The sequence below is a fragment of the Agelaius phoeniceus genome, chromosome 19 (genome assembly GCF_051311805.1).
Source record: "Agelaius phoeniceus isolate bAgePho1 chromosome 19, bAgePho1.hap1, whole genome shotgun sequence".
Lineage (NCBI taxonomy): Eukaryota > Metazoa > Chordata > Aves > Passeriformes > Icteridae > Agelaius > Agelaius phoeniceus.
Window position 1 is genome coordinate 5,284,133 of NC_135283.1, and position 24,367 is coordinate 5,308,499.

General features: G+C 54.3%; 2 protein-coding genes across 7 annotated transcripts in view; both read left to right on the forward strand.

The window, feature by feature from the left end:
- GRB2 (growth factor receptor bound protein 2) overlaps positions 1 to 24,367 on the forward strand; it is a 200,535-nt gene that overhangs the window by 44,670 nt on the left and 131,498 nt on the right. The window lies entirely within an intron of this gene.
- The window catches only part of CASKIN2 (CASK interacting protein 2), a 56,825-nt gene that overhangs the window by 10,581 nt on the left and 21,877 nt on the right, over positions 1 to 24,367 (forward strand). For 4 of the 6 annotated variants that reach the window (XM_077188420.1, XM_054645264.2, XM_077188424.1 and 1 more), the window contains exons 1-2: positions 12,414 to 12,687; positions 14,802 to 15,507. In XM_077188420.1, the coding sequence (XP_077044535.1) occupies positions 15,414 to 15,507 (94 nt within the window). In that variant the 5' untranslated portion in view covers positions 12,414 to 12,687; positions 14,802 to 15,413. Of the gene's footprint in view, positions 1 to 12,413; positions 12,688 to 13,129; positions 13,461 to 14,801; positions 15,508 to 24,367 lie in introns of those variants that run through there. The other 2 variants (XM_077188422.1, XM_077188421.1) reach the window with 2 other exon arrangements.

The window sequence follows — 24,367 nt, forward strand, 5'->3', positions numbered from 1 at the left end:
TCCAGAAATTAGCTCTGTTGCTAGCTCAGATTTTATTTGTCTTCTATTTGCCTTAAAAATACTAGGCAAGGACTCCCTTGGGTTTTGAGAAGCTGTTTTACTCCCTTTCTTTGCATTGCCAGAGCTGTAGCTTGTGCTTTTCTGTGGCTTTGAGCTGATGATTGTCTTGTGCTCCTAGCCACTGTTTATACATGAGATGGATTCCTCCATTACAGTTTGATAAATCACATGTTACCAAGGCAAACAGATCGTTCTGTACCTCAGAGCACTTCCTGGACTGAAAAAAAACCATGGTATCATGTCAGAAGCCTGTGAGAAATCCTTCTGCCTATGAGCAGCAACAGGCAGGGTTCTCTCTGTGGCAGAGCACAGTGCAGTGGATATGGTTTGCTTTATAAAAATGACATATGCTGCCTGGAAATCTCCCTTGTTTCTGTCTCTTTCTTTCTGTAGTTGCAAAGGTTAGCATCAACTGCAGGAGAAATTTTTTGGAGCTTCATAATTTTGTAGGAATCAATCTGTACCTATAAAAGGGAGGTGAACACACAGAGCAGCAATCCCAGCCAGATTTGGCAGCAGCAGTTTCAGTATGGGCCATTTTTGTGTAACCCAAAGGAGTTCATCATTATTAGGTTGTCCTCTAGTGGACCAGCAGCAGACAGAAACCTGGTGCACATTTTGCCCTGGCATTGAAGCTCTTAGAAATCAGAGACAGGATGAAGCCAATTTGTCTGCTCTGCTGTAAGGTTTTTGTTGAGTCTCTGGAGTTGCCTCAGTCAGTGATTTGCCTGTGAGTTTTTTTCCATGGCAGGTATCTGTGGCATCTAAGTTTTGAACATGTACAATTTGTAGAAAACTGATGTTTCTCAGTTAATACTTTCTTTAAAAACTGTTTCCTTCATATCTTGGATGAATGTTAGTGTTCATCTCTATGGGGTTACTACTGCAAAGCAAGCACTGGTATGTGTGTGGGTGTTTGAGTGTTGTGAGCAGAGTGCTGTTCTCTGCAGAGTGCCTTCAGATAATTTAGTTTTATCCAGGTTTGAAGTATGGATTAGGAGTATTTGCATAGGAAACTGGTAGGCAGTTGCTATTGCAAACATTTTCCCTGCATAGACAGGCTCCTACTCACTTTCCCTGGAGAGGAATGTGGTATCTTATAGCTTTCAAAGAAAAAGTCTGACATTTAAATATAGCAGTTATTCCAAAGCACACATTTAGTTTTACTTTGCAATCTCAGCTATTGCTGTTCACTTAGAAAAGCCTCACACATGAGGAAGCTGTAATTCCTTCTTCTCAGCTGTAGAGGCATAAAAACCCACAGCAGCTCTGTTCCTGACATGACAAAGCCATGCTCAGCGTCTGAGATCTGCCTCACCACCATTTCTGTGTCACTGTTTCATTACTGGGCTTTTATATGCAGGCTTTGACAAGGTTTGTTTTTCCCTTTTTTTGCTCTGTCAATAATCTGGAAATTCTTGCCCTGGGGAGGGACTGGTTGTGCAGAGTTTTGCTGAGTTTGAAGGGGTAGAGAGACGGGAGGAATTGGAACTGCAGCAACTGGTGATGCACAGCCTGTCTGTGCACAGAGCTCGCCGTCGGCAGCAGGAGCAGGCACTGTAATCGGCTCATTATCTGCCTGAACACTTGGAGACAGCAGCTCTCTGAAGGACTGGTTCTGTGAGTGTTCATCTACTGGAAACTGCAGCAGGGATGAGCTCTCAGGGGACCTTGGGATATAGCCGATGAGTTGTGCTAACCACTGCATGTAATTACAAGGAAGATTGAGGCACTAACCCCTTGAAAACACCTCTTAAGAGAGAGATATAGTAATTAACATTTAGACAGGGAACTGTCATCTCGACAGCCTAATGATGTAGATAAAAGTGAGGAAATGGAGCTCAGCCCTTGAACATAAAAGAAAGAAAAATTACTTCTTCCTACAAACTTGGCATCACCACTACACTTAGACCATCCTGTCTGCAACATCGCTGTTATGAAGAAAGATAGTAATCATCCAAAGCTGCTGCTGGGCAAATTCTGCAACCGGGGAATGAATCTGGCTGGTCTAACAGCAGTTTAACCCTGAAAGGCTCTTGCATTTCAGTAATGAGTTATATTTCCTGTGCCTGTCCCAGCTGGAGATCCTGACTTACGCAACATGAGTGGAACCACAGCATCCCATGGGGCAGAGAGCAGCGCCGGCTTCTGTTACCGTGCTACTGAAACCATTTCCCCTGCTGGTTTCACCAAATAATTTCTCATTAAATGGAGACTTTCTCATTTGCTAAATATTTATTTAGCACCTGGCTGCTGCTCTGATTTGCACTCTGGAGAGAGAAGCCTTCACTAAGAGCCAGGTTGCAAATCCTCCCTGCTAACTCATTGCTCTCCTTACTCACAACTCCAGACTAAAGAATGGGCCTCTGCATTTTTATTGCTTAGCTCTTTGACTGTGATTACATTGACCAAGTAGCCTAATAGGTGAAGTTTTGTCCTTGTAGTGGCCTTAGGGATAGGGATGGTCTCACTCAGGGTGTGTTAGACATGGTGCATCAACCTTCCATGCTGACTGAGTGCTGTCTTTGTCTGATAGCTGCATATCAGTCTCCCTTCTTTCCAGGTCAGATCAATAAAACAGTTTCCAACTGCTGTTTCATTTTATCTCGTTTGATGAAAGTGGGTCTTTGCCACATAACATTTTCCTTCCCTGTAGATGAGAAGTGATAGCAAACTTAAACAATTTCCCTAAAGCCACATGCTGAGCTTGAGGTCAAAAATTGACAGCAATTCTCTCTACAACAGCCCTAGTTGCAGCGTCTTATCCCTCCTCCTGCAATGTCTATCTCAGCACAACTTTTTTATCTTCACAGAGGGATGTGTACTGAATGTAATGATCTGATTTAAAAACTAAACACAGAAAACTCGTATGTTTGGAGGAGTAGGTTTGTGAAGGCAGCTTGGTGGTGACTCAGGTGCTGCTGTCATTGATCCAGATGTGCACAGCTGTATGTATGGTCTGGCAGGTTGGAAAGAAGCTGATGTTGCCTTGGTGCCTTATTTGATTCAGGTCAGTGCTACAGTGTGATCCAGTTCTGCCCTGAGCTGCTATTTATGAACAAGGAGCTTGAGCCATGAGCAAACTCCTGATTTCCCAACTCCCAGGCTCTGCTTTCTCTTAGACATGAGCATCTCTAATGAAAGCAGCAGGTGAATTCCCTTTCTCAGCTGCTCAAAAGCCACATGTGGCTTTACAGGAATTCTTCAGCTAAATGGTCATCTAAGCTCTTCTGTTATCTGTGCTGAATTTCTAATTAGTTAGCACAAAGTGGGCATTTATCTGAAACCAGATGATGACCTCCTCTCTCCCTACTGGTTCCTGCCCTTGAAATGACAGGTCCAGGCTGCCTGGCTCATTCCAGTCCCACACTGCTAATTTGAGGTTTAAGCCCTCAGCCTTTGGCCATCCCACTGCTCTCAGCAAGCCAAAGGCCAGGGCAGCACCTTCTGTGGTTTTGTTTTCATTGCTAAAGGTTAGTGGATCCCAGAGACAAAGGCACAGCCAAAAATAACAAGGGGCTAAGCAGGACTTGCCCTGTGAGAGGCTGTCGGGCTCCAGGGCCGGGTCAGCCGATGTGCTGAGGTCAGGGATGTGGATGTGTGCTTGGTGAAATGGGCAGATCCCCCGTGTCCTTGTCAGAGATAAGAAGCTGCCAGCACATCTTGACTTTGGACAGGAACAGCCAGGAGCCCTCAGGGAGACAAATCCTGCCTCAGGGTATGTATTTGTTGTTAGTCACCGATTCCCTTTTACAAGAGCAGGCATTAGCACAAGGAGAAGGCAGCTGGAACCTGAATTCCTCCTGAGTCTGAACTGAGGGGAAGAAAGTTTTGGCTTGGGTCTGTGGCTTGTGGATAACTGTTCATGAAGCTCAAGAGGAAACAGAACATGAGGGTTGATGTGGAAGGTTGATGATCAAGAATTGGTGTCTGCCCAACCCAAAACGAGTGCTATGCCATCCTTCTTTTCAATGAGAATTAGGATGTTGTTAAGCTTGGAAATGGAAATGGAAATTACAGATCCAAGATGAAGCAAAAGGGAAAATCCTGAGAGGTTCAAGTCAGGGAAACGAGATAAACTCCATTCAAAGTCTGGAAAGAGCTGTCACATGAAATTGCAAATCCAAGTGTAAGGATTTATGACAGAGCTAATAAAAAAAGTGGTGTTTTATAACCAGAGACAGCAATCCTGCTGCCTAGTCCTGAGAAGGGGCAGGCGGGGGGAAGAAAGCAGTAATAGTTGATTTTTTAAATCTACCTGAAGTCCAGTAAAACATTTGCTACAGCATGTCACAGGAAATTTTTAGTTTGCAGAAGATGTGAACAAGCACAAAATCTGTAAAATTAATAAGGCATTAAATCCCAAGTGAGACCGAAGTCTTGTGTCAAGAGGGCCATTAGCAGTGGTAGCATGGGATGGGAAACCCTCCTGACACAAACCTGCAGGCCCCTGCAGGAAAAGCTCTGCTCACCTCAGCAGCTGGGTTGCTGGAGCAGCCAGATGTTCCTTTCCTCTCCACTTCCCCCCAGGGAAAACAACCATATGTTCCCTGTGCCACTGCAGGGCACAGTGGCATCTGCTGGGGTTGGAGGCAGTGGCTCAGGGCAGTGGAAGAGGTGGGAACCTTTTAAAATGATAATGAAAAAGTAAAATGATGCTCACTTATGAAAACAATAATCAGTAAAGTGCTTTGCCTCTTGGGCTGTTAAACATGAGCAGAGGCAGATGCTCCAGCAGCAGCAGCCAGCATTTGTTATCAGCTGGGAGTTCATTAGCTGGAAAGATGGGAGAGGAGCAGGATGTGGGTTCAGTGTGAGCTCCCTGTTTAACATGGCTCAGAAAAAGGCAAATGTGGTTCTCAGAGGGACCTGCTGAGATGTTTCCCTGGCAGGAGTTGTTGTGTAAACTGGGGGTGAGGCTTCCTCTGGAAACCTGCATGGATTCTTCATCTTTCATGTCCAGATCTGCACAGAAAGTTGAGCTGCAGGAACACTGAGTGAGTCAGGACAGAGTTAGGGCACAGGGAAGTGACCAGGGTGATGCTGGGGACGAACAGGCCTGGTACCACATCCAGTTCTGCAGGTCAGGCTCACAGAAAAGGCGCTTTCTCCAATGGTGCATTCTTTCAGAACCAGTGCAGGTTCCAGAAGAAGGGTTAAACAAGCAGAAGCTGGCCATTTTGCTGGTTGCCTTAAAATATTTGGAGACAGTTCATCTGGATAAAAATCAGCTCCAAATGTTACTTTTGATTGACTCAGTTCCTGGAGGTTTTGCGGCAGTGGAAGATGCAAATACATCCCTGCGATGCTTTCTAAATGTCCCAGTTTGCCACTGGGTGTCTTTCTCTCCTCTCTCCCTGATTTTTCCTGTTGTGTGAGAAGGGCTGTTGGTCTGGAAGGCAACAGAGATATTTCTACTGCCTCCTGCCCTGGGTTATTACTCTGTGCAAAAGGCCCCTTCCCACATCTTGAGCCATCACAGCCCCATGGTTCAGCGCACTCAGATCATCTTTCCACTGGCACCGTGCACAGTGGCCTGCTAATGCCTGGGGTTTTTTCCTCTGATCCTTATTTTCCAGACTGGGGTGACAGTCAGTGCCTTTGCAAAGCAATTTTAAATGTGCTAAGTTTTGTGTAACACCATGTGTGTGTGTACAAATCTGGGCTGCTGAGGTTGCAGCTGAGGTTGTCAGTAGACCCAAGAAGCCAGACCTATCTCTAGGTCCAGGATTTATTCCCATCATAAATCATAGTTAATTAAAGCCTTCTTCTGAAAGGAATTTCTTAGCCACACTAGAGGGATAACAAAGTGAAAGCCGTGTCCTTAATCCTGCCCTTTCATCTCCTAGAAATTCCTTCCTCTCCTGTCTCTTTCTCTCCATCCTGATTGTTAAAAGAAATGAGAAATAATTTCCACTTGGAAAAAACCCAAGACAACAAAACTCCAGCCCAGCTGATCACAGCAGAAGCTGAGGAGATGGAGCTGAAAGGAGGGAGCTGTTAATGAAGCATCAGCAGCGAGCCAGGGGCAGGAGCTGGAGCCCATCCAGATGGCACTGCTAATTCCCTGCATCCACTAAACACGTGCGTCCTCCCGGGAAGGGCTCGGCCAAGCCTCTCCACAGCCCTGGTCAGCTGCAGCCTCGCCCCCACCCCAGGAGGGGATTTGACTGGGTTATTCCAGGCCTCCAAATCAACTCATCTGAATTCCCTCTATGGATAGGGAATGACATCTTCCCTGCTGACCCATCGAGGGAAAATGGAGCCCCAGTCTTTGGTTTCCATGCATTCTTGCATGGATGCATCAGTGCTCCAATTGCTGCTCTCCTTCCTGTCAGCATGGCTGGGAAGGGCCAGAAGGAGGAGGAGAGGAGCAGTGGGACGGACGGATCAATAGGAATGGAGAGCAGAGCTGGCAGCGTGGGGAGCAGAGGTGCAGCAGCATGGCCCCATGGCAGAGCGAGCTGTGGCTGTGCTGGCCCTGCCCTGTCTGCTCCTGAGCTCCCACAGCTTCCCTCCATCCACAGGCAGGCCGGATCCTCGTGTTTCCTGGCCTGGCAGATAAGGCGGCCTCGCCATTAATCAGGAGGCCTGGAGAATGGGATCAACGCAAGGCAGGCGTGCTGCACAGTTAATCTCCTTTACTCCCTGATGATGGATGGAGCTCATTGCAGACATTAATCAAGTCTGTGAGTGTGCACCAGGCAAAATGGATTAGACACTGTGCTGTTGGCAGAGGCACGTCCTGAGTCCCTGGGCAGTCCTGAAGGAAGCCCAGCGTGGTGGCAGTGCCAGGGCTGCAGCACAGTGATGTGGTGTGGGTGACAGGGATTACAGCAGCCAGAGCCCCAGAATTGCCAAGGTGCGTCCCCACTTCCACTCTGCTGGTGCTGGCTGTGACTCCCCATGGGGCTCAGGGCTCTGAGGTGGATTCTGGTCATGGATGGATTGTGCTCATCCATGGAGCTGCTCTTCTAAACAATGTGCAGAAGGTCCTGGGATGGTTTCAGGGATATTGGAACATCTCTAGTTATGCAGCCCCCAGATCTGCCTGTTACCCAGAGGAGACACAGCTGCCTGTGAAGGGAAGCTCTGGTGGGAATGGAGACGGAGTATCAGGAAGCAGAAGCCACCTGTGAGGCTCTGGAGACCGTGGATTGTCCTGGATAAGCAGGAATAGCATCCACTGACACATCCCAGCCCTGGCCATGGCTCTGCAGAATCCCTTGTGAAAGGCACTTTTCTGGTGTGAGATTCTGTTCCAGCTGTGTGTGAACTGTGTCACTTTGGACATCATGGATTTGAGGAGTGGTGTCTTGGAAGCAAAGCAAAATGTCTTCAGGCAACATGAGAAAAATGTTCTTCATCTGCTTTGTACTAGCATTGGAAGGACCAGCAGTAAGTACAACCCCAAACCCTTATCTTCCAAAGGGGGAGAAGTTCAGGCCTGAGGAAGCAGAGGGAAATGCCCTGGAAAGTTATGGACTGTGCCTCTGCACAAATGTCACACCCCAGGATGTGGATTTCCAGCACAGCCACCCTGCAGCAGCAGCTCGGGGTATTCCCGGCGGGCAGCCCCAGCCCCGATCCCTTGGAGCGATGCCGGTGGCCCACGCGCTCCCTGCTGCACGGCAGCTGGAGCTTGCAATATCCACTGACAGCCAACGAGTTGTGGTTTTCTGATGATTAATGACACCTCCCTCCTCATGGGAGCCATTCAGCCTCCACGCAGCTGGATGATAACGAAGCCAGAGTGAAATTTGGGTGTTTCCAGGGAATGAGGTCCACACGCTGTGAGTGTGGTGCTGCAGTTGTGAGTTGGTTTATTCCCCCCACATTAGTCCTAGAAGGGGGCTCAGTTTCTGCAGGTAAATGTGCCTGACCTTCATTTCCAGGATGGATACAAGAGGGTGGGTGGAATCCAAGAGGTTTGTTAACAGACATTTTCTTTCCCCCCTCTGCCTTAAGTGCAAAGCCCAAATGACATCAAAGCAACAGAAAGTCTAATCCCATTTTGAATCAGTGCAAGCACATGCAGCGAATGTTAAACAGGGAATCCGGCTGCAAAAAAAGGGAGGATTATCTTTAATTTCCTGAGTAAGGGACTAAGCAAGGGAGACAGAGAGAAAAGAAAGGCACAAGAGCAGAAAGAAGCGACTGTCAGCACAGGGAGGCTGGAGGGGGACAAGAAGAGGAAGGCAGGGCAAGGAGGACAGTGAGAGCAGCAGCTCACGTGTACCTGGAGGGGTGAGTCCAGCAGGAGCCAGGAACTGGCACGTGGGAAGGAGCCCCATGCCAGCACCTGCCCAAGTTCCCACAGGGATTCAGGGGAAGGATTTGGGTTTGCTGTGCCAGGGCAGGGGCTGGTGCAGGCTGTAACTCCTGGCTTGCACGTCTTCCAGCCAGGGCTGAGGAGTTGCTTTTCAAGGGAGCTCAGAGCTGGACTGCCAGCCTGGAATGACGTAGCAAGGTGTTGGTTACCTCATTACTTTTGTGAGGGGAAACTATTGTTGCAAAAAATACTACCAGAGCTTCCTAACCCACCAAGCCCTGCTACCTGTCTGAGAGCTGACTCTGGATGGGTTTCTGTAGCTCTTTGCCACCAGCAAGTCCCACCAGCTCTGCTAAGGGCAGTCACTGCTGCATTTCACACTAAGGCTGATGTTCAGCTTCACAGGGCATGAGTTCATGGAGCTGTGTCCAAGTTCTGGCTTGGGCCTGGGATGTATCCTGGCATTGAAGCCCTCCTGGTGGCAGTGGCCAGCTGCAGGTAGCAGCTGTGCTGTGGCATGGCAGGAGATGTCTGGGGCCAAACCAGCCCAAAGCTCTGTCTGCCAGAGCCTGGTCTCTGGGAGGGAGCTGTGATCCTCTTCCTCCTCCTTGTGGGCAGTGCATCTCTCTCTTGATCAAGTTCCCTAATTCATCTCCTTGGACTGCTTCCAGCAGCAGCTCTTGCCAGGAGGGCGTGTAAGAGGCAATGGAGTAAATACCTACGTAAGCACCTTTGTGTGCAGATCCTCTGTCCTGCTCTCACTTTGCCCTTCACACTGGTGCCTGTGAGGTGGAGTGCTGAGCAGGGTGGGAAATGCCTGGCCTGGATGAAATGTGGGAGATGGATCCTGGTACAGGAAAGGCTCCATGGGGACATGATGTGACTTCTGAGGATCAGGAATGAGACAGAGACTTGCTGGGCTGCTTAAGGACATGAGCAAAGCCCAGCAGTGGGGCACCCATCACCCCTCAGTGCTCAGGGAGCCAGGTGATGTGTGAATAAATGTCAGGAGCTGCAGGAAGGGCTCCTGTGGGTGGCTTTAAATCTGAGCAATAACCTGCTTTCTGGCATGGCCTGATTTGGTGCAGGAGAGGCCCTTCCCCACCCTGCTTCATCCTCAGCCTGCACCCTCCTCCCTGCAGGACAGATCCTGTGGTCCAACGCAGCCTCTGCCATGGTGGTGCTGCCCTTGTGCAGGTGCCAGACACCAGCCCTGTGCTGACCCTGAACTGGGAGTGTTTGGACAGCGGTGTCTGCACACCCACCCAGGGAATCGACCCTTGCCATGGGCATCAGACTGCCATTGCTCCCTTGTCTGAGATGCAGCCCTGGGATTGCAGCAAGGCCTGGGGTCAAGATGGGCACACCTTTAAAAACCAGCACTGTTTTTTTAAAAAGGAAAAGAGAAAGAGAAGCCTGAGCCACTGCTGAAAGGGGAGAAGTGTATTTCCATCCAGTTGGTTCATAACATACTTTAAATGTTTTGGATGTCTGGTATGGGCCTTTGCAGATCTCCTGCCCATTCAGTGAGGATGAAATGGCCATGAACTTCCAAGTTTGGTTTTCATGGGTGAGATTTGGGACTGGGAGTCTTGCACTCCAAAATTTGGAGCCATGTTTGTCAGCCTCACCTGGAGCCAGTGCTGGCCATGAAGCTGCTGTGGATACCACTGTGTGTATTGCTTCTGCCAGTGTGGCTGCTTCCATGCCGGGCAGCAAATGCACAGCTTTGAGAGTTTTACCCCATCTCAAAATAAAGTCAGAGTAGAGAGGAGGGGTTTGCACAGCTGCAGGGGCTGTGAGACAAGCCAGGATGAGCTGCAGCTACCCAAGACACGGGCGAACCTAAAAAACTGCTTTGAATTGTTGTTTTGAATTTGAAAAAACCCCAACAACCTCCTTCCCAGTACTTTACAAGGAGACGATCGCCGTAGCAGGGACCTCTAGATGGCAACATCGACCTGAGGAGCTGCAAGCAGGAACCGGGGCCCCGCAGAACTGAGCAGCCCGACCCGGCTGGAGCCCCCAGGCCCCTCACAAAGTGGGGAACACAAGTCAGTGCTGCCTTGGGCACCTTTCTGCAGAGGCTGAGGGCAGAGCTGGCCACACAACTGTGCCTGCACCTTGAAACCCCCTAGACTCTAAAACATCTTGTACTGCTGCATAGAATTGTTAAAGGACTTTCTCTGCAGTGAAAACTCAATTGATGCTGTCAGCACCTGCAGGCACAGGGGAATAAATGTCATGGGGGGGTCTGTCAGCTCTGCAAGGTGGGCACGGCTGAAGCCACTGGCAGCTCTTTTGCTGGTGTCACCAACCAGCTGTTCAACCTTCAGGGGTGGCTGGAAAACTGGGATTCATAGGGGGAAATGGGGGGAATGGGGTCTGCTGCCTGCTCCTCCCAGCTGCACTCCCTGCAGGCAGGGCTGTAGAGGGAAGGCACTGGTGCAGTGTCAGGACTGCCAATATGTGGTTAAATGTTTGAGGCTGCACTAGAAATTGTTGATTTCTAGTAAACCCCTCCAATAACACCCTCCATTCAAAAGGCTTGTGTGACACCAGAGATTAAAGTATGAATTACCCAGCTTTAGCCACACGAGTGTGGCTGCAGCAGCACAGACTTTGGCTGGGGATGTCAGGGCGCTGTGCCCTTACTGTGGTGTAACAGCGTGTGCTGAAGGTCGTTGGGGTGAAAAAGTCCTTCCCCTGCCTGAAATGGGACATACGTTTTATACCAAACAGGACCTGGGCTCCTCTTTTGCAAAGTGGGTTTTTCTCTGTGCTCAGGAAGCTGCAAAGCTTAATTAAGATCCTTAGAAGGACCAAAGGTGCCATATAAATTCAGGAGATTATTATAAATGTCACTGCGCTTTACAAGCTCTGGAAAAACTCAGAGGAGGAATAACAAGACCTTTCACTTCACAGCCCTTTCTAGCAGGGCTACTTAGAGCTTCGTGCTTCAGCATAGCAGCCATAAAATGTTGACATTTATAATTAGATGTGCATAATAATCTCTTTATTCCCGAGCTGAAAAGACAGGGTGTGTCTGGAGACGTCAGTCCCTCCTCCTTGCCAAGGATCCCCCTCATTGGGGTTGCTCATGAAACCATCAGTTGGTGAAATGTCTCGGGGGCCTGGTTTGAAGAGGTGTGGGATCATTGCAACTCCCCCAGGGAGCCGTGGGCTGGCCATTTAGTGAATAAAACCAAAGCCTCCGTGTGTTTTTAATCTGATTAGTTGATGATAATCCAGCGGTATCATGCAACAAAAACTGTCCAGCTTTATTAGGCAATCTCTTGTTTTAAAATAACTGTGCTCGAGGGAGCACTTGCCTCTGCTGCTTCTGCTGAAGATTGGCAGAAATAGGTGATTTTTGGTGGTTTTAGTGCTTTGTGAGAGTAGGATTAATCTGGGGCTTGGACAGCTGGGGATCGGATTTTGGTCCCATGGGTGCCATCAGTGGCATTATGCAGCCCCTCTGCCAAAGGGGCTGGGGGCTGGGCAAAGGGCTGAGGGGGAGGGCTGGGGCTGAAAGGGGGGGAAGGCTGGTTCCCAGAGCACCGTGTCGCTCCTGGATCGATGGTGGGGGATCTCTCTCCGAGGCCCGTCCTGTACCAATCCCGGATCAAGCACTGGGTCGGTCCCGTACGATGCCAGTCCCTGAACACCGGCTCGGAGCTGTATTGAGGAGGATGGAGGATTCCCAAGGGAGCCGGTCCCGAACCACTGGCTCGGTCCTGGATCGAGAATGGGGAATCTCCCACCAGCTCGGTTCCGAACCCCGCCGGTCCCGAAGCACCGGGTCGGTCGCGTACCACGCCGGTCCCGCTCCCCATCGCCGGTCCCGGACCGCGCTGCGCGTCCAGCCGGACCCCCTTCAAAGCGAACCGATGCTCGGGAGCCCGGGGCAGCCCGACCGAGGGCGGAGCGGTGCCGGTGCGGCGGGATGGGCGGCCCGGCCCCTGCCCCGCTCGACGCCGCATCACGGTGAGTGACAGCCGCCCCGGCCCGGCCCCGCCGCACAACCCGCCGGGCTTTTCCAATCAGGCCGGGCCGGGGAGGGATTTCCTGCCGGGACGGGGCCGGCCCGAGCGGGACTTTGCAGAGTGCCGCGCCGCCTGCGAGCCGGGACCCGCGGCTGCGCTCCGGTACCGGCCCCGCTCCCGCCCTGCGCGGCTCGGGAAGTTGCGGCCGGGCCGGGCCGGGCTCGGCACTGCTCGGTGCGCCGCGCTCCGGAGCGGCTCCGCACGGCGCGGGCGGGTCCGCTCCGGTGCCGTCGGTTCGCTCCGGCGCGGTTCGGTTCGCCCGGGCGCCGTTCGGTTCGCCCCGGTGCGGCGGGCTGGGAGCGCCGCCAGGTGAGTGGGGCCGGCGGAGCAACTCGCCCCAGGATCCGCGGAACAACTCGCCTCGGTGGGGGCAGAAATCCCCCCGAGCTCCCCGGAGGAAGGAGCCGCCCCGCGCGGGGGTCTCGGGGAGGCGGAGGCGCGGCCGGGCGGGCAGCGAGGGGGGCCCGGGCGCGCCCGCAGCGGGGCTGGAGCCTCCCGGGGGAACCGCGCTGCCCCCACCGCCCCTCGGGACCCGGCCGGGTGCCTGCAGCTCCTTTGCATCTTTCCTCCGCCACTTACGTAACTGGTTTGGGTTTGTTTGGGGTTTTTTTCCCCCCCTCTTCTCCCTCCTTTTTTCCCCCGGCGCTGCCGTTGGCTGTGGGAATGTTTAGGATACTTTGATTCTCCAGGTGGATTCCTGGGCTGGAGGCTCAGCTCTGCTCGTGTGGGAGGGATGTTTTGCTGTTGCTTTTCCAGCTTTGAATTTTTCTTGAATTATACCTTCGCTGCTCCTCTCTGGGGAGGCTGAGGAGGTGCAGGTCGGCATTCGGAGCTCTCGGTCCCTCCGAGTTGCCCGCTGAGCCCCGCGTGTTCCGGGAGCCGAAGCAGCAGCACCGGGGCTGTTTTCCAAGAGAGCGGACAGACTTTTCAAATACAAAGTCGTCTCACCGCGTCACGTTCGCTTCTTGTGAGCGCTCTTGAGGAGCAGCAGAGAGTGGATGCAGTGCACAGGTTTAAACGAAATAGTTCTGAAGACGGTGCGACACAGGAGGTTTCGGGAGGGGATTTGTTTGCAGCGAGAGGTTAGTGTGAGTCAAGTGGCTGAAACTTTGTTGTAAGGTAGATAAGCTTGTGCATGTGCCCCAGGACGAGGGGAGGTGACGGCTGACCCCGAGGGGGACCAGCTTCAGTGCCGAGGGATTCATCAGCTGAATGAGTGTCGGTGGAGGGAGAACCCCCCAGCCTGGTGTGGGAATCACACACCCCCTTGTTCCAGAAGCCAAGGCAGTACCTGAGGATCATCTTTTCATCTGCCCTGTGCTGCTGCACCCTGGGGAGTGCAGGAACACGGGGAAGCCATGAGGGGTCCATGTTTATGTGAAGCTGCAGCTCCCGGCTGAGCAATGCTATGCCATGGGATTCTCCTTCTGGTTTTGCCCCCACCCCAACAGGACCTGTCATTGTTGCCTTGTCTCGCCTGTGATTTCCATGCTCTGAACAGTGACCTCGATTGCTTGGAGGAAGCAACACCCGCTGTTACATAAACTGTGGAGAGCGAGTGCTCTAGGAAGGGAGACTCCACCGAGCCACCAGCTGGTTCTGATCCCTTCTGGATGGGCAGAGGGGAAGTTGTGGGGTGATCTGGCGATAGCCTCACAGCTGGCACGGTGTGTGCTCCCTGCTCTCCTGCACGCACGCTCCTCCCCAGCGTTGGAGCAGCCTGCCAGGTGCATGGCCCTGAACTAGGAGAGATTTTCTTGCCACACAGTTTGGGCAGCCCGGGTGCACTGTGGGAGCACAGGCTGGGACATGTGAACTGCTTCTGCAGGACCCTATGCCCTCTCCAGGGTACCCTGGCTGGCCAGGATATGGCTTTGATCCTGTTCTGAGCACAGTTGTCTTGCTGAATTACACCCAGCTCCTCACTGGGGCCGGAGAGAGCTCCTGAACCTGTGAGGTGTCTTGGGTCCCAGGGCATGGAGCGTCCCGGGAAGTTTGGAGGGTGAGGGTTTATCCTTGCACAGGAGGAGAAGAGTGTGAGACAGGCTGACCCACTCCCATGGGCTGCAGAGAGCTGTGGTTAAACCTTCCCAGCTCCATTCCTTGTGTACTGCCACCGGGAAAGGAGAGGGGGAGACGTCGTGTGCCCCAAGCCCCGTGTGCTGCCCTCAGGGAGGACGTGGTGTGTGTCTGGCCCCAGGAGGGCAGGGAAGGAGCATTGTCCTGTCCCGCTCCGGGGGCAGCACCCTCGGGAGGTTTCCTCCACAGGTTCTTCCCTCTCCGTTTAACATAAGGACGAGCCAAGTCCCTACAGGACTAAATATAGTCAAAGTATTCGTTCTTCAGCACGGATACAAAAGCTGTCGCGACGGAGCCGGGAGGTAAATGGCCTTTGGGGGCTGACTCTGCTCTTCCCTCCGCAGGTCCCGGGCTGCCGTGCCGGGGCTCGGCTTGCACAGGGCTCCCCAGCGTGCCTGCAGTGCCGTCACCGAGAGGAATGCCGAAACGAAGGGGCTAATGAGCACCAGAGAGGGAGGATCTATAACTTCCAGATGGCAACGAGCCCGTAATCCCTTTGGGATGAATTAGGGACTCGTCAACGCAGCAGAGCCTGCTGAAGGGAGCAAAGCACACCACCTCTGGCTCCAGGAGTGCTGTGAGAGGCTGAGGGCATCCCAATGCTGCCAGCGCTGGACACCCTGCCTCGAGCTGCCTGGCTTTGTCTCACAGAGCTCTTGTGTTGCTGGGAGCCTGTCCCCGAGCACTGAAGTAATTTTTGTTTTAACTGATTGCATGTTCTCCACCCAAACCCCATCTGGGTCCTGCTCCTCCTGATGCAGAAAGGGACTTCTGCCCTTAACAGAAAGACTTCTTCCTTCTGGTTTTTATGCCCTGTGGGATTGTAAAGTGTCTTTCTTCCTGGATTTCATCTCTCATCAAAGTGTGTTTTGAGGAATTAGGGGCTTATTCCCATGGCTTTATAAACCTCTGGGATCTGAGGGTTTCTCCGTTGCTGCTGCTCCCACCTGCCTGCGATGGGGCGCGAGCAGGAGCTGATCCAGGCCGTGAAGAACGGGGACGTACCTGGAGTGCAGAAGCTGGTGGCCAAGATCAAGGCGTCCAAGAGCAGTGAGTACCTGGGCAGAGAGCCCTGGGCTCCCTCCCCCTGGCTGGGCACTCCTGCCAGGCCTGGGGTGTGAGTCTCAGTGCTGGCCAAGCCGGGGTGCAAGTGCTGGCTCTGACCCCCGGCTCATGAGTTATGCTGCGGCCGGAGGCAGGAGCGCAAGCACAGCCCGTGCGGATGAATGACTGGGCTGTAAGCAATCCTACAGCTGAGCTGGGGTTCCCCTTGGGCTCGGGGCCAGGGGCCCTGCAGTGTGGGCCACTGAGCAGGGATGGGTGAAGGGAAGCAGCCGTGGCGGGGGGAAATGAACCGCTTTGGGGGGGACGCTGCTACAAAGGGTCTTTAGCGGTTGCTGCTCACTCCCAGCCGTATTTATCTTGTGAAAAATTATCATCCCAGCCAGTCGACTGGAACCAATCGTCAAGCCTTGAATTTCAGTCTGGTAATGTTTAACCCTTCAGCAGGGCTGTTTTCTTGCTTGTGCTCTTGGAAAGGTCAGCAGCAAGCAGAGCTTGGAGTGAGCAGAGGGCTTGGGGGGGTCCCCAAGGGCACCGGGGTCCTGCAGACGCTGCACAGCATCTGGAGGAGATGGGGAGGGTGGAAAGGTGGATGAGATGGTGGCCACTGCCACGGAGCCTGTGTATAGAGCTGAGCTCCTGGCCGTTTCTCCTGACAGACCAAGAGAAGGAAACTGGGAAAAGTAAATAAAAGGGCTCTTGATGCCATGTCTGGCTGGGGGAAGGTGCACCCTGGCTGCCCAGGCTGTGGGAGTGTGGATACCTCTGCCAAGGCTGCTCATCGTGGGGGGTCTCATGGGGGTGGGTGGAAAAGCTGAAGGGGAATAAGCTGTCCGGAGGAGGGAGAGAGGAAACTCAGGCAAGAGAAGGCTTCTTAGGAGCAGCTCAGAGCAGAGAGACTGGCACGAAGAAACCCGACTTAGGCTGAGGATTATAAATGTGAGGAGGGGATCAGCTCCCCTGGGTCATCTACTGGAAAGCTTTGATTGGGCCAGAACTTTGCAAATCTCAACTGCTGAGCTTTCAGAAGGGCTGGGAGCCACCTCCTCCCCAGAACAGGGGCATCTGGTGCCCCTTCCCTGGGTGAAGGTACTGGGTGCCATTGCCTCTACTGCTCAGGGACTGTGCCTGTACAGGGTCCCTGAGCTGAACAAGAGCAGTCTGCCCATGTGGATGGGTTGAAGGACACCCCCAAGGCAATAAATAATGTCAGGACATGAGTGTCCTGCTGGCTGACGCAGCCCTAATCTGGTGTCCCATGGCCGGGCAGTGTGTGCGGGCTGGGGTGCTCATGGCTCTCCTCCTCCTGCACACCCAGAGGGGTGAAGTCACACTTGTTTTCTCCTGTACCCTCCAGTAACTCTCTCACAGTTCAGTCCTGTCTGTTTTCTCTCTGGAGTCTTCCCCTCCCTGCAGCCGTGGGGCACCCACGTGAACATGTGTGTTTAACTCCCCCGCTGCAGCGGCATCAGCGGCTCCCTCAGCTTATTTTCATTTTATTCCTTTATAAGGAGGGGCCAAAAACCCCTGACCCCTCCAAGGCCACTGCTGCAAGCCCTCAGTGGGGCTCCTGTGCTTGAGCTGCTGTGGGGCTTGCCTTGTGCTGGAGGCTCATCCCTGGCATGGAGGGCACCACTCCTCCCCGTCCCTTATGGTTCCCTTTCCCTCTTCTCACCGATGCCATGTGAGCCAAGCATTTGCTGCCTTTGCTGCTCATTAAAGTGCCTTTTCCATATGACAGGCTGAGATGCTGGGTTTTTTTTGGTTTTTTTTTTTTTTTTATTATATATTTTTTTAAATCCCTCTAAGAGTCCTTCTGCTGTCTCAGTGGATTGGGAGCTCGATCGCTGTGATCAGCCCTCTGGGGCTTCCTGTGCCTAAAAAAGTCACCGCACGTAAGCAAAATCCAAGCGCCAGTCCCGGCAGCGGGAACTTCAGGGACACGTTTAATATTCTCCGTGCGCAGCCTCCTCCCCGCGCAAGCGCCGCCGCACAAGTGGGTCACAGCACCTCTCATTCCGAGGTGCTGGGGCGGGCAGGGACAAGATTTTTGGGGGCGGGAGCCAGGAGGGAAAGGGCAGGCAAGGGCAGTTGTCCTGCCTGCGGGAAGGGGACGGCGCGACGCCGTGGTCACTCCTGCAGCCAGGGAGGGGGTTCTGGTCTGGGAGAGCCAGGCTGCTCCTGCCGGGCCAGCCGTGCTTTGCTGAGGCTCCCTGGCAATGGAAACATCCCGCTTTTTATTTTCCTTCTACCTCTCCCCTCCCCTCTGCCTCGGGAGCGTTGCAGAGTTTAATTGAAATTGTTAAACGACCCATCACGGCTTTGGCCTCTCTCCCCCGCGATCAATCACGTCCCTGGGCGGCTGCCCTCGCCAACAATGCACCAGTTGGCCCGGCTAGGGCCAGCACCGAGGGGCTGGGGCTCCCGGGGGAGGTGAGAGGCAGAGCCCCTCTGGCCAGAGATCTCTGGGGCAACAGCTTCTGGAGCTGGACGGTGCCCAGCAAAGTTTGGATGTCCTCATCCCTGAATGCAGGATCCAGGGACAGGGGATGGGGGGATGCCAGGGTGATGCTGGGAGAGGGGGAGCCCCTGTGATAGCGGGGGCTGGAGGAGCTGTGAAAGGCGATGGGAGCTGGACTCACTGTTTGCCTTCCTCAAGGGAGTGGTGAAGGTTTTTGTTTAAACGTATGCAAAGTACAAAGAAAGGGCAGCAGCTGAGCAAACTGGTGTGAAACTCTCAAGGACAGGGAGCAAAGCCCTGCTGGGGTTCAGCTTCTGCCTTGAGGAGGTTCGGTCAGCCACTTGCCCCATTTCACCAGCTATGTTGGTGCTTTCCAGACCATAGATATTAAGGACTGGGGTGGGCTCATGGGACATGGCTGTGTCTGGGCCATGACCTAGCAAGTCGTTAAATGCTAGCAAAGCTTGCAGAGGGGTCTTGGCTTTATCTCCATGCCTGTGCTGGAGCCTCTCACCACTGTACCCCAGCAGCACAAAGCATGTTAAGGTTTTCTCAAGAGCTGTGCCAGCCCTCAGATGCTGCTGCCACCATCCAGTTTGGCAGGAGAAGGGCAATGTTGCTCCACGTGCTGTGAGACTGTAGCAGGCAGATGTGGGATAAATCACTCCTTCTCTCCCCCTTGAATTTCCTCCTAATCCCTAGTAGCTGTATCAGCTTAAGCCTCAAAGCATGAGGTTTAATATCTCTCCTGTGATTTGTTAGCCATTGCCACTGGCACCCTGTGTCCCTGTCCTCTGCAGAAACATCTGCCCTCCTTTTATGACCTGCTGGGATTTATACTTCTCCCAACACCAGCAGGTCTGTAGTTGTTTGGGGGAGAAGTTGCTCCTTTTTTGCAATCTGTTAGTAATTTTGTAATAGTGTTGGATGTGCCTTTGTGCTAGGCAGCATCCCCCCTTACAGAGGAGGACTATCCTCCTCTTTGCTGCTGCTATTGAGCGAGGCTTGTCCGGGGGTACTCCAGGTGCAATTCCTGGTCTGGCTGGAGAGCAAAGCTCAGACTGGCCTTGGGCAGGATCCTTATCGTGTCAGGCTCTGTTACACCCGATGGCTTTCCCTGGTGGCAGTGGTGCAGGGGTGTCTGGGCACCTTTCCTGCTCCACTCCTGCCCTGGGCAGTGCAGGCGGCTGCACCCGGCTCTGCCACCGAGCACAAGTGTGGCTCTGGCCATATTCCCTGGAGCCCAAGTTTCGAGGACGAGTTCCCAAAGCGTCCTTGGCTGTGTCCTCCCCTCCTCTCCCCGCACGCTCTAGGTCTGACGGGCTGGACCGGCTCCGCAGCCGCGCTCCGACTTGGAAAGGCTGTGGGCACGCCTGCGGAGAGACGCTGAGAAACTCTGCCGAAACGGGCAAAACTCCCTCTTCCTCCAGGATTGAGCCAGGAGCGGGGTGAGGCACCGTGCCCAGGGAGCTGGGCTGGTGGTGGCCTCGTGCCGGGGACCCCACCACCCCACAGCGTGCCCAGACCTGCTCCTGAACCAGCCTGTGGTGGGTGGGTGGGGGGAGCGGGAGAAAAGAGCCTTCAAAGGCTCTGGAGAGTGCGGCAGCCACGAGGCTGGATGGTGGTGGGGCTGCAGCTCCATGGCAGGGTGGGGGTCAAGCCTTTCTTCCTCTTCCTGTGGCTCCTGACCTCCCTGTAAAGGGGGGTCTCCTCTGGTAGCCTGATGTTTGCTGGGTGGGTTTTCCCATCCTGGCGTTCGCACCTCTCCAGCTAGGAAGGAAAGGCCCCACACAGGCAGCAGAAGGAGTGAAGGGATAGTTGGTTTTCAAAGCTGGGCTCCAACGGGTGTTGTGTTTGGAAAGGGGCCCGGCTGCCACTGGAGTGCCCGAAGCCAGGGAAAGAGTCGCTGTGCCAGTGCAGGAGATAAGGGACGAGGAAACAGCATCACACAGGGAGATGGAGGAGCCTGTGCTGGGCATCAGCTGGCCCAGCCCCTGCCCCCTGCCCCCCATTTCCCTGTGTTCACAGCTCCACATCTCCCCCTGTCCCAGGTCTGTATTTCTGTCCTCAGCCTTTGGACGCCCATTGGCAGGGCAGCCTGTGGTCCCTGCTGTCAGCCTGGGCCACTGCAGCTGACTTTTTCTTGTCTTTGTAAAAGAGTGGGGGGAAAACCAGGCTAACCCTTCTGGGGAAGGGGATGAATGTGGAGACTTTTGAGTCTGCTCCAGGTCATGCTGCCATCCTTTGGAGATCGTCAGACAGCACTGGGGTATGCCAGGGAATCTGGGATCTCCTGGAAATGTGGAGGTCCCTCAGGGCCATGGATGGAGCCAGGCTGGCAGCCATCCCCAATGTCACAGGCAGGAGGCTGAGGTTTGGGACAGGAGGGGAATTTCCATCCCTTGGGCATTTCCTGGTGACTCAGCCCAGACCAGGGGGCTCAGCTGCCCCTCCCCAAGGGCTGCAGAGGCCGTTTTGGCTGTCTGACCCAGAAACACATGATAATTCAGATGACGACGGCTCGAAGGCAGACAGGGAGGGCAGCCCCAGCCCTGGGACACCGTGTGCCCGGCTGCTAGCAGCACACAGGCACGGTAACCAGGACAGTGCTCCCCAGGGCTGCAGAGAAGGGGATGTGGCAAGGACACTGCCAGCACTGGCATTCCATCCTCTGGCTTGGCTGGTTCCACGACCACGAAAATGACCAGCATCACTTCTGCCACCTCTCTGTCACCCAGTGCCACAAAGAGGTTTTTCTGGGAAGGTGGGAGGTGAATTGTTGGATCCCAGTGGCGATGGACCGTGTGTAAAATGGTTTCCTGCTGGAAATGGATGCTTCCACCAGCATTGCTCCGGCAAGAGTTAAAAGCGGGGTTGGATGCCGTGCGTGTATGTGTGCATGCACGCGCCCTGCTTTGTTTTTAAAAGCGCCTCGGCTGTCCTGGATCCCCGCCAGACCCGGGGCCTGCCGCTGGCAAAAACTCCGGCAAAGGAGTATGAAAGGGGCAAGAAACTAAATAACAATAAACCACCTTTTTTTTCTGGCTGCTCTAGCAAGTGAGAGGGTGGGGAGGAGCTGCGAGCATTCTGGCTCCCCCTAAATCCCATCCTGGCTTCCCTAAAAATTGTGCCTGGGATGGAGAGGGAGGGATCTGTTTGAACCTTGGGGCTGTAATATCACCCAAGCCTTGCCGAGGTGTCATAGTGAGTCACAGACCTGTCTGGAGATGCCCAAACTGCTTGGAAATGGCTCTGTTGGTATGATCTCTACCCTCCCAGGGAAGGAAGGGCTGGATACTCTGGCCCATCCCTCGCTCCTGCGGGATGCTGCCCAGGGTAGGTGCACAGCCACCCTGAGCCGTTCGCAACCCCAGGGAGAAAGGCTGGAGCTGCAAGGGAGCGGGGCTGCGATGGTGAGATAAGGGAGCAGGGAGAACCTGCGTGAGGCAGGCATGCGGCTCCCGCAGCATCCCAGGCCTGGTGCAACACGTCCGGCGCTGCTTCCGTCAAGCCCTGCCAGCGCCGCTCCCCGCAGGCCCAGCCAAGGCTGTGCAGGGAGCACATGGCCCCCAGCGTTGATGCCATGCCCAGACCCCTGCCCTGTCCTCCTTGGTGCCATCCCAGGAGCTGGGTCTGGCTCAGCCACCTGAGGTGGGCGGCTGTGCTGGGAGGGGTGAAAATCCTGGGATTTCATAATGCTGGGCATGGCTGGTTGTGTAAGGCCCTGTCTGCTTGGAAAGGAGTTGGTGAACATGGCAAGGGCATCTGGTGCCTGTCACTGAGGTGTCCCCAGCAGCGAGATTGGCTCAGGCTCTGCCACCCACTCTGCAGGTGCCTCTTGCACCCACAGAACATCTATCCTGGTGCTGCCTGCCTCACTCTCCCCCTCCAGCCGCCCCTTGTGGAGCATTGCCTTGTTTCTTTGCCAGGACAGGCGTGGATAAGCCTGAAGGGGGTTTCAGCTGGAGGTGAACTGGATGCAAATAGCAGTATGGAAACTGGGGACTGGGAGCCCCACCAATCTTCCCCTTCCATGGGTGTCCTGTCTCCCTGGGCAGGACACCCAAGTCACAGCCTGTGCAGCCTCTCAGGGACCTGGGATGTGTCCCTACCATGGCAAGGCCACGTGAGAACCACTGGCCTCAGCGGCCTCCAAAGGGGGCCAGAGTCCTCCCTGGTGGCTAATCATTGCCTACACAGGGAACATGGGGACACGGTCAGTCTGGCCAGCAGTGTGGGGTCCTGCACAGCCATGGTCCAGGGACTGCTTTGGGCTGCAACTCAGGCTGCTCTGATTGGTCTGAAGCAGCTCTGGTTTGGTTTTGTGGGGCTGACACAGATGGGAAGGGCTGACACAGATGGGAAGGGCTTCATGAGCCTTCCTGGCTTCCCTGAACCAGTACCTGCTAATCCTGCTGGCTTAAAAAAAAGGGAGGCACTCCTTAGAGGGAAGGAGGCTCCTGCACAGAATGAGGTGCTGCCTCTGACCCTGCTCTGTGTCTCCAAACCTCAAGAGCTACTTAAGCAATGGGAGAGCCCTCAGTTTCCTGCTCAACAGTGCTAAGGTGCAGGTAACTCCCTGTCTTGCAGGGAGCATCTGTCCCAGTGGTTATATTTAGCAGCACATGAATATCCTGGAGCTGCTTCTCTGTTCCTTTCAACCCGAACCTGGTGTGGATGAGCAGGTGTCCAGCTCCAAGTCCCTAAAGTCATGAGTCTGTCCCACTGCAGCCTGCTCCAAATGTCTGTGGCTTTGTGAGACTGAATTCACACCAGGTGAGCAGTCCTGGATGAACATCTCCTCCCAGGAGCAGTGCAGCTGGGTGCCTCTTCTCAGCCCCAGCTGGGTACAACCCAGACCCTGGAACAGGGACCAGCATGTGGCCATCAGTCCCCTGCACCCACACATGTTGCTGGCTATGTTTGCAAAAACAGTACCTTGTTTTCCAGGAAGGGATGAGCCTTCCAGGGCCTTCCAGGGCTAGTTGGCTCTCCCAGTGCTTTCCCAGAAGGATTGCCACTGCTCAGAAAGCCGTTCCCTGCCAAGCCTGGGGATGGAGCAACCCACCATGGTCTCATGGCCAGGGTAGGGGGCAATGGATGCCACAGGAGGGGTAGCACAGAGCAAGAAGTGGTGCCTTTTCCTACAAAAAGGAGCAGATGGAGGCAGGAGGGTCCCATATTTCCCTGTGCTCCTCCACGTTCTCCCCACACCCGCCCTGGGATGCTGCGGGGCAGCAGGTGGGGTTTCAGAGCTTGCTCCCACGTCCTGCCTGCGCCGCCAAGTCGGGCTTGCCGGGGCCGTTCCCGACACGCACCCGCCGTGCTGGGAAGGCGTAAACAGATCGGGTTCCCGGCAGGGGTCCAGGGAGCAGGCAGGCCTTGGCTTGTGTCCCACCACTGCTCCGTCGGGATGGGGTGTGGGGAGCACCCAGGCAGGGCTGGGGTGGAGGGGGCTGACCCGGCAGAGGGGTGACAAGGAGCCAAGGGTGTTGTCTCTGCTTCTGTTTACCTCTGGTGCTGAGGTGGGCCTGTTCTTTGGGGGGTGGGAAGTTTTGATATACTACCCCCCAACCCCTTCCTGATCCCTTTGTGGGGAGCTGCTGACCAGAGCTCAGCCCATGGACTGGGGGTCCTCAGATCCAGCTCCTTTTCTATTGGAGCTGTATTGTGATGCCTCAGATCCAGCTCCTTCTTTTCTGTTGGAGTTGTACTGTGATGCCTTTGACCTTGCTGTAACTAACTCAGCCCTTGTCCCTTCCAAGGTATATGGGGGGATGGGGCTGCTCCGTGTTGCCTTTGTCCCCAGCTGGTCCCCAAGCAGCTGCTGCCTGGCTCTGGCGTCCGGGCTGGGCAATGGGAGGAACCTGCTGCCCTCCCTGCTGGCCCTGGAGCAGCTGGGATGAGGGGAGGGGGTCAGGAACGCAGTGCCCAGAATAACTCAGCAGTCACCAAGGGCCCCAAAGGGATGGGAAGGTGGGTGTGGGTCCTGGGGCGGGTTCCTGCTTCCAGAACAGGGTGATGCCTCTCCCCAGGACACAGACTGTCCTTAACTGCTAAGTGATTGCTGCTTCCATGTGGGGATATGCAGGGTGGTGCAGGACATCCTGGTCATGTAGCTGTCATGTCCCTCTCCTGTCCACTGCATATGGAACCCCACTGTAGATCAGGATCCCAGACAAATCCTTCACTGCCACAGCTGCACGAAAATATCCAAATCCAGCTAAGGCAGTGGGCAAGATTTTGGCAATGGCTTCTCCCACTTTGGAATGGTCCAGCCAGAAATGCAGGCAGGCAGTTGGAGGGTCTGGTCCATCTGGGAAAGAAGCTCTCACTCTCGGCATGGACAACACCATGCCATGGGATGCTATTGAAAGGACAACACTT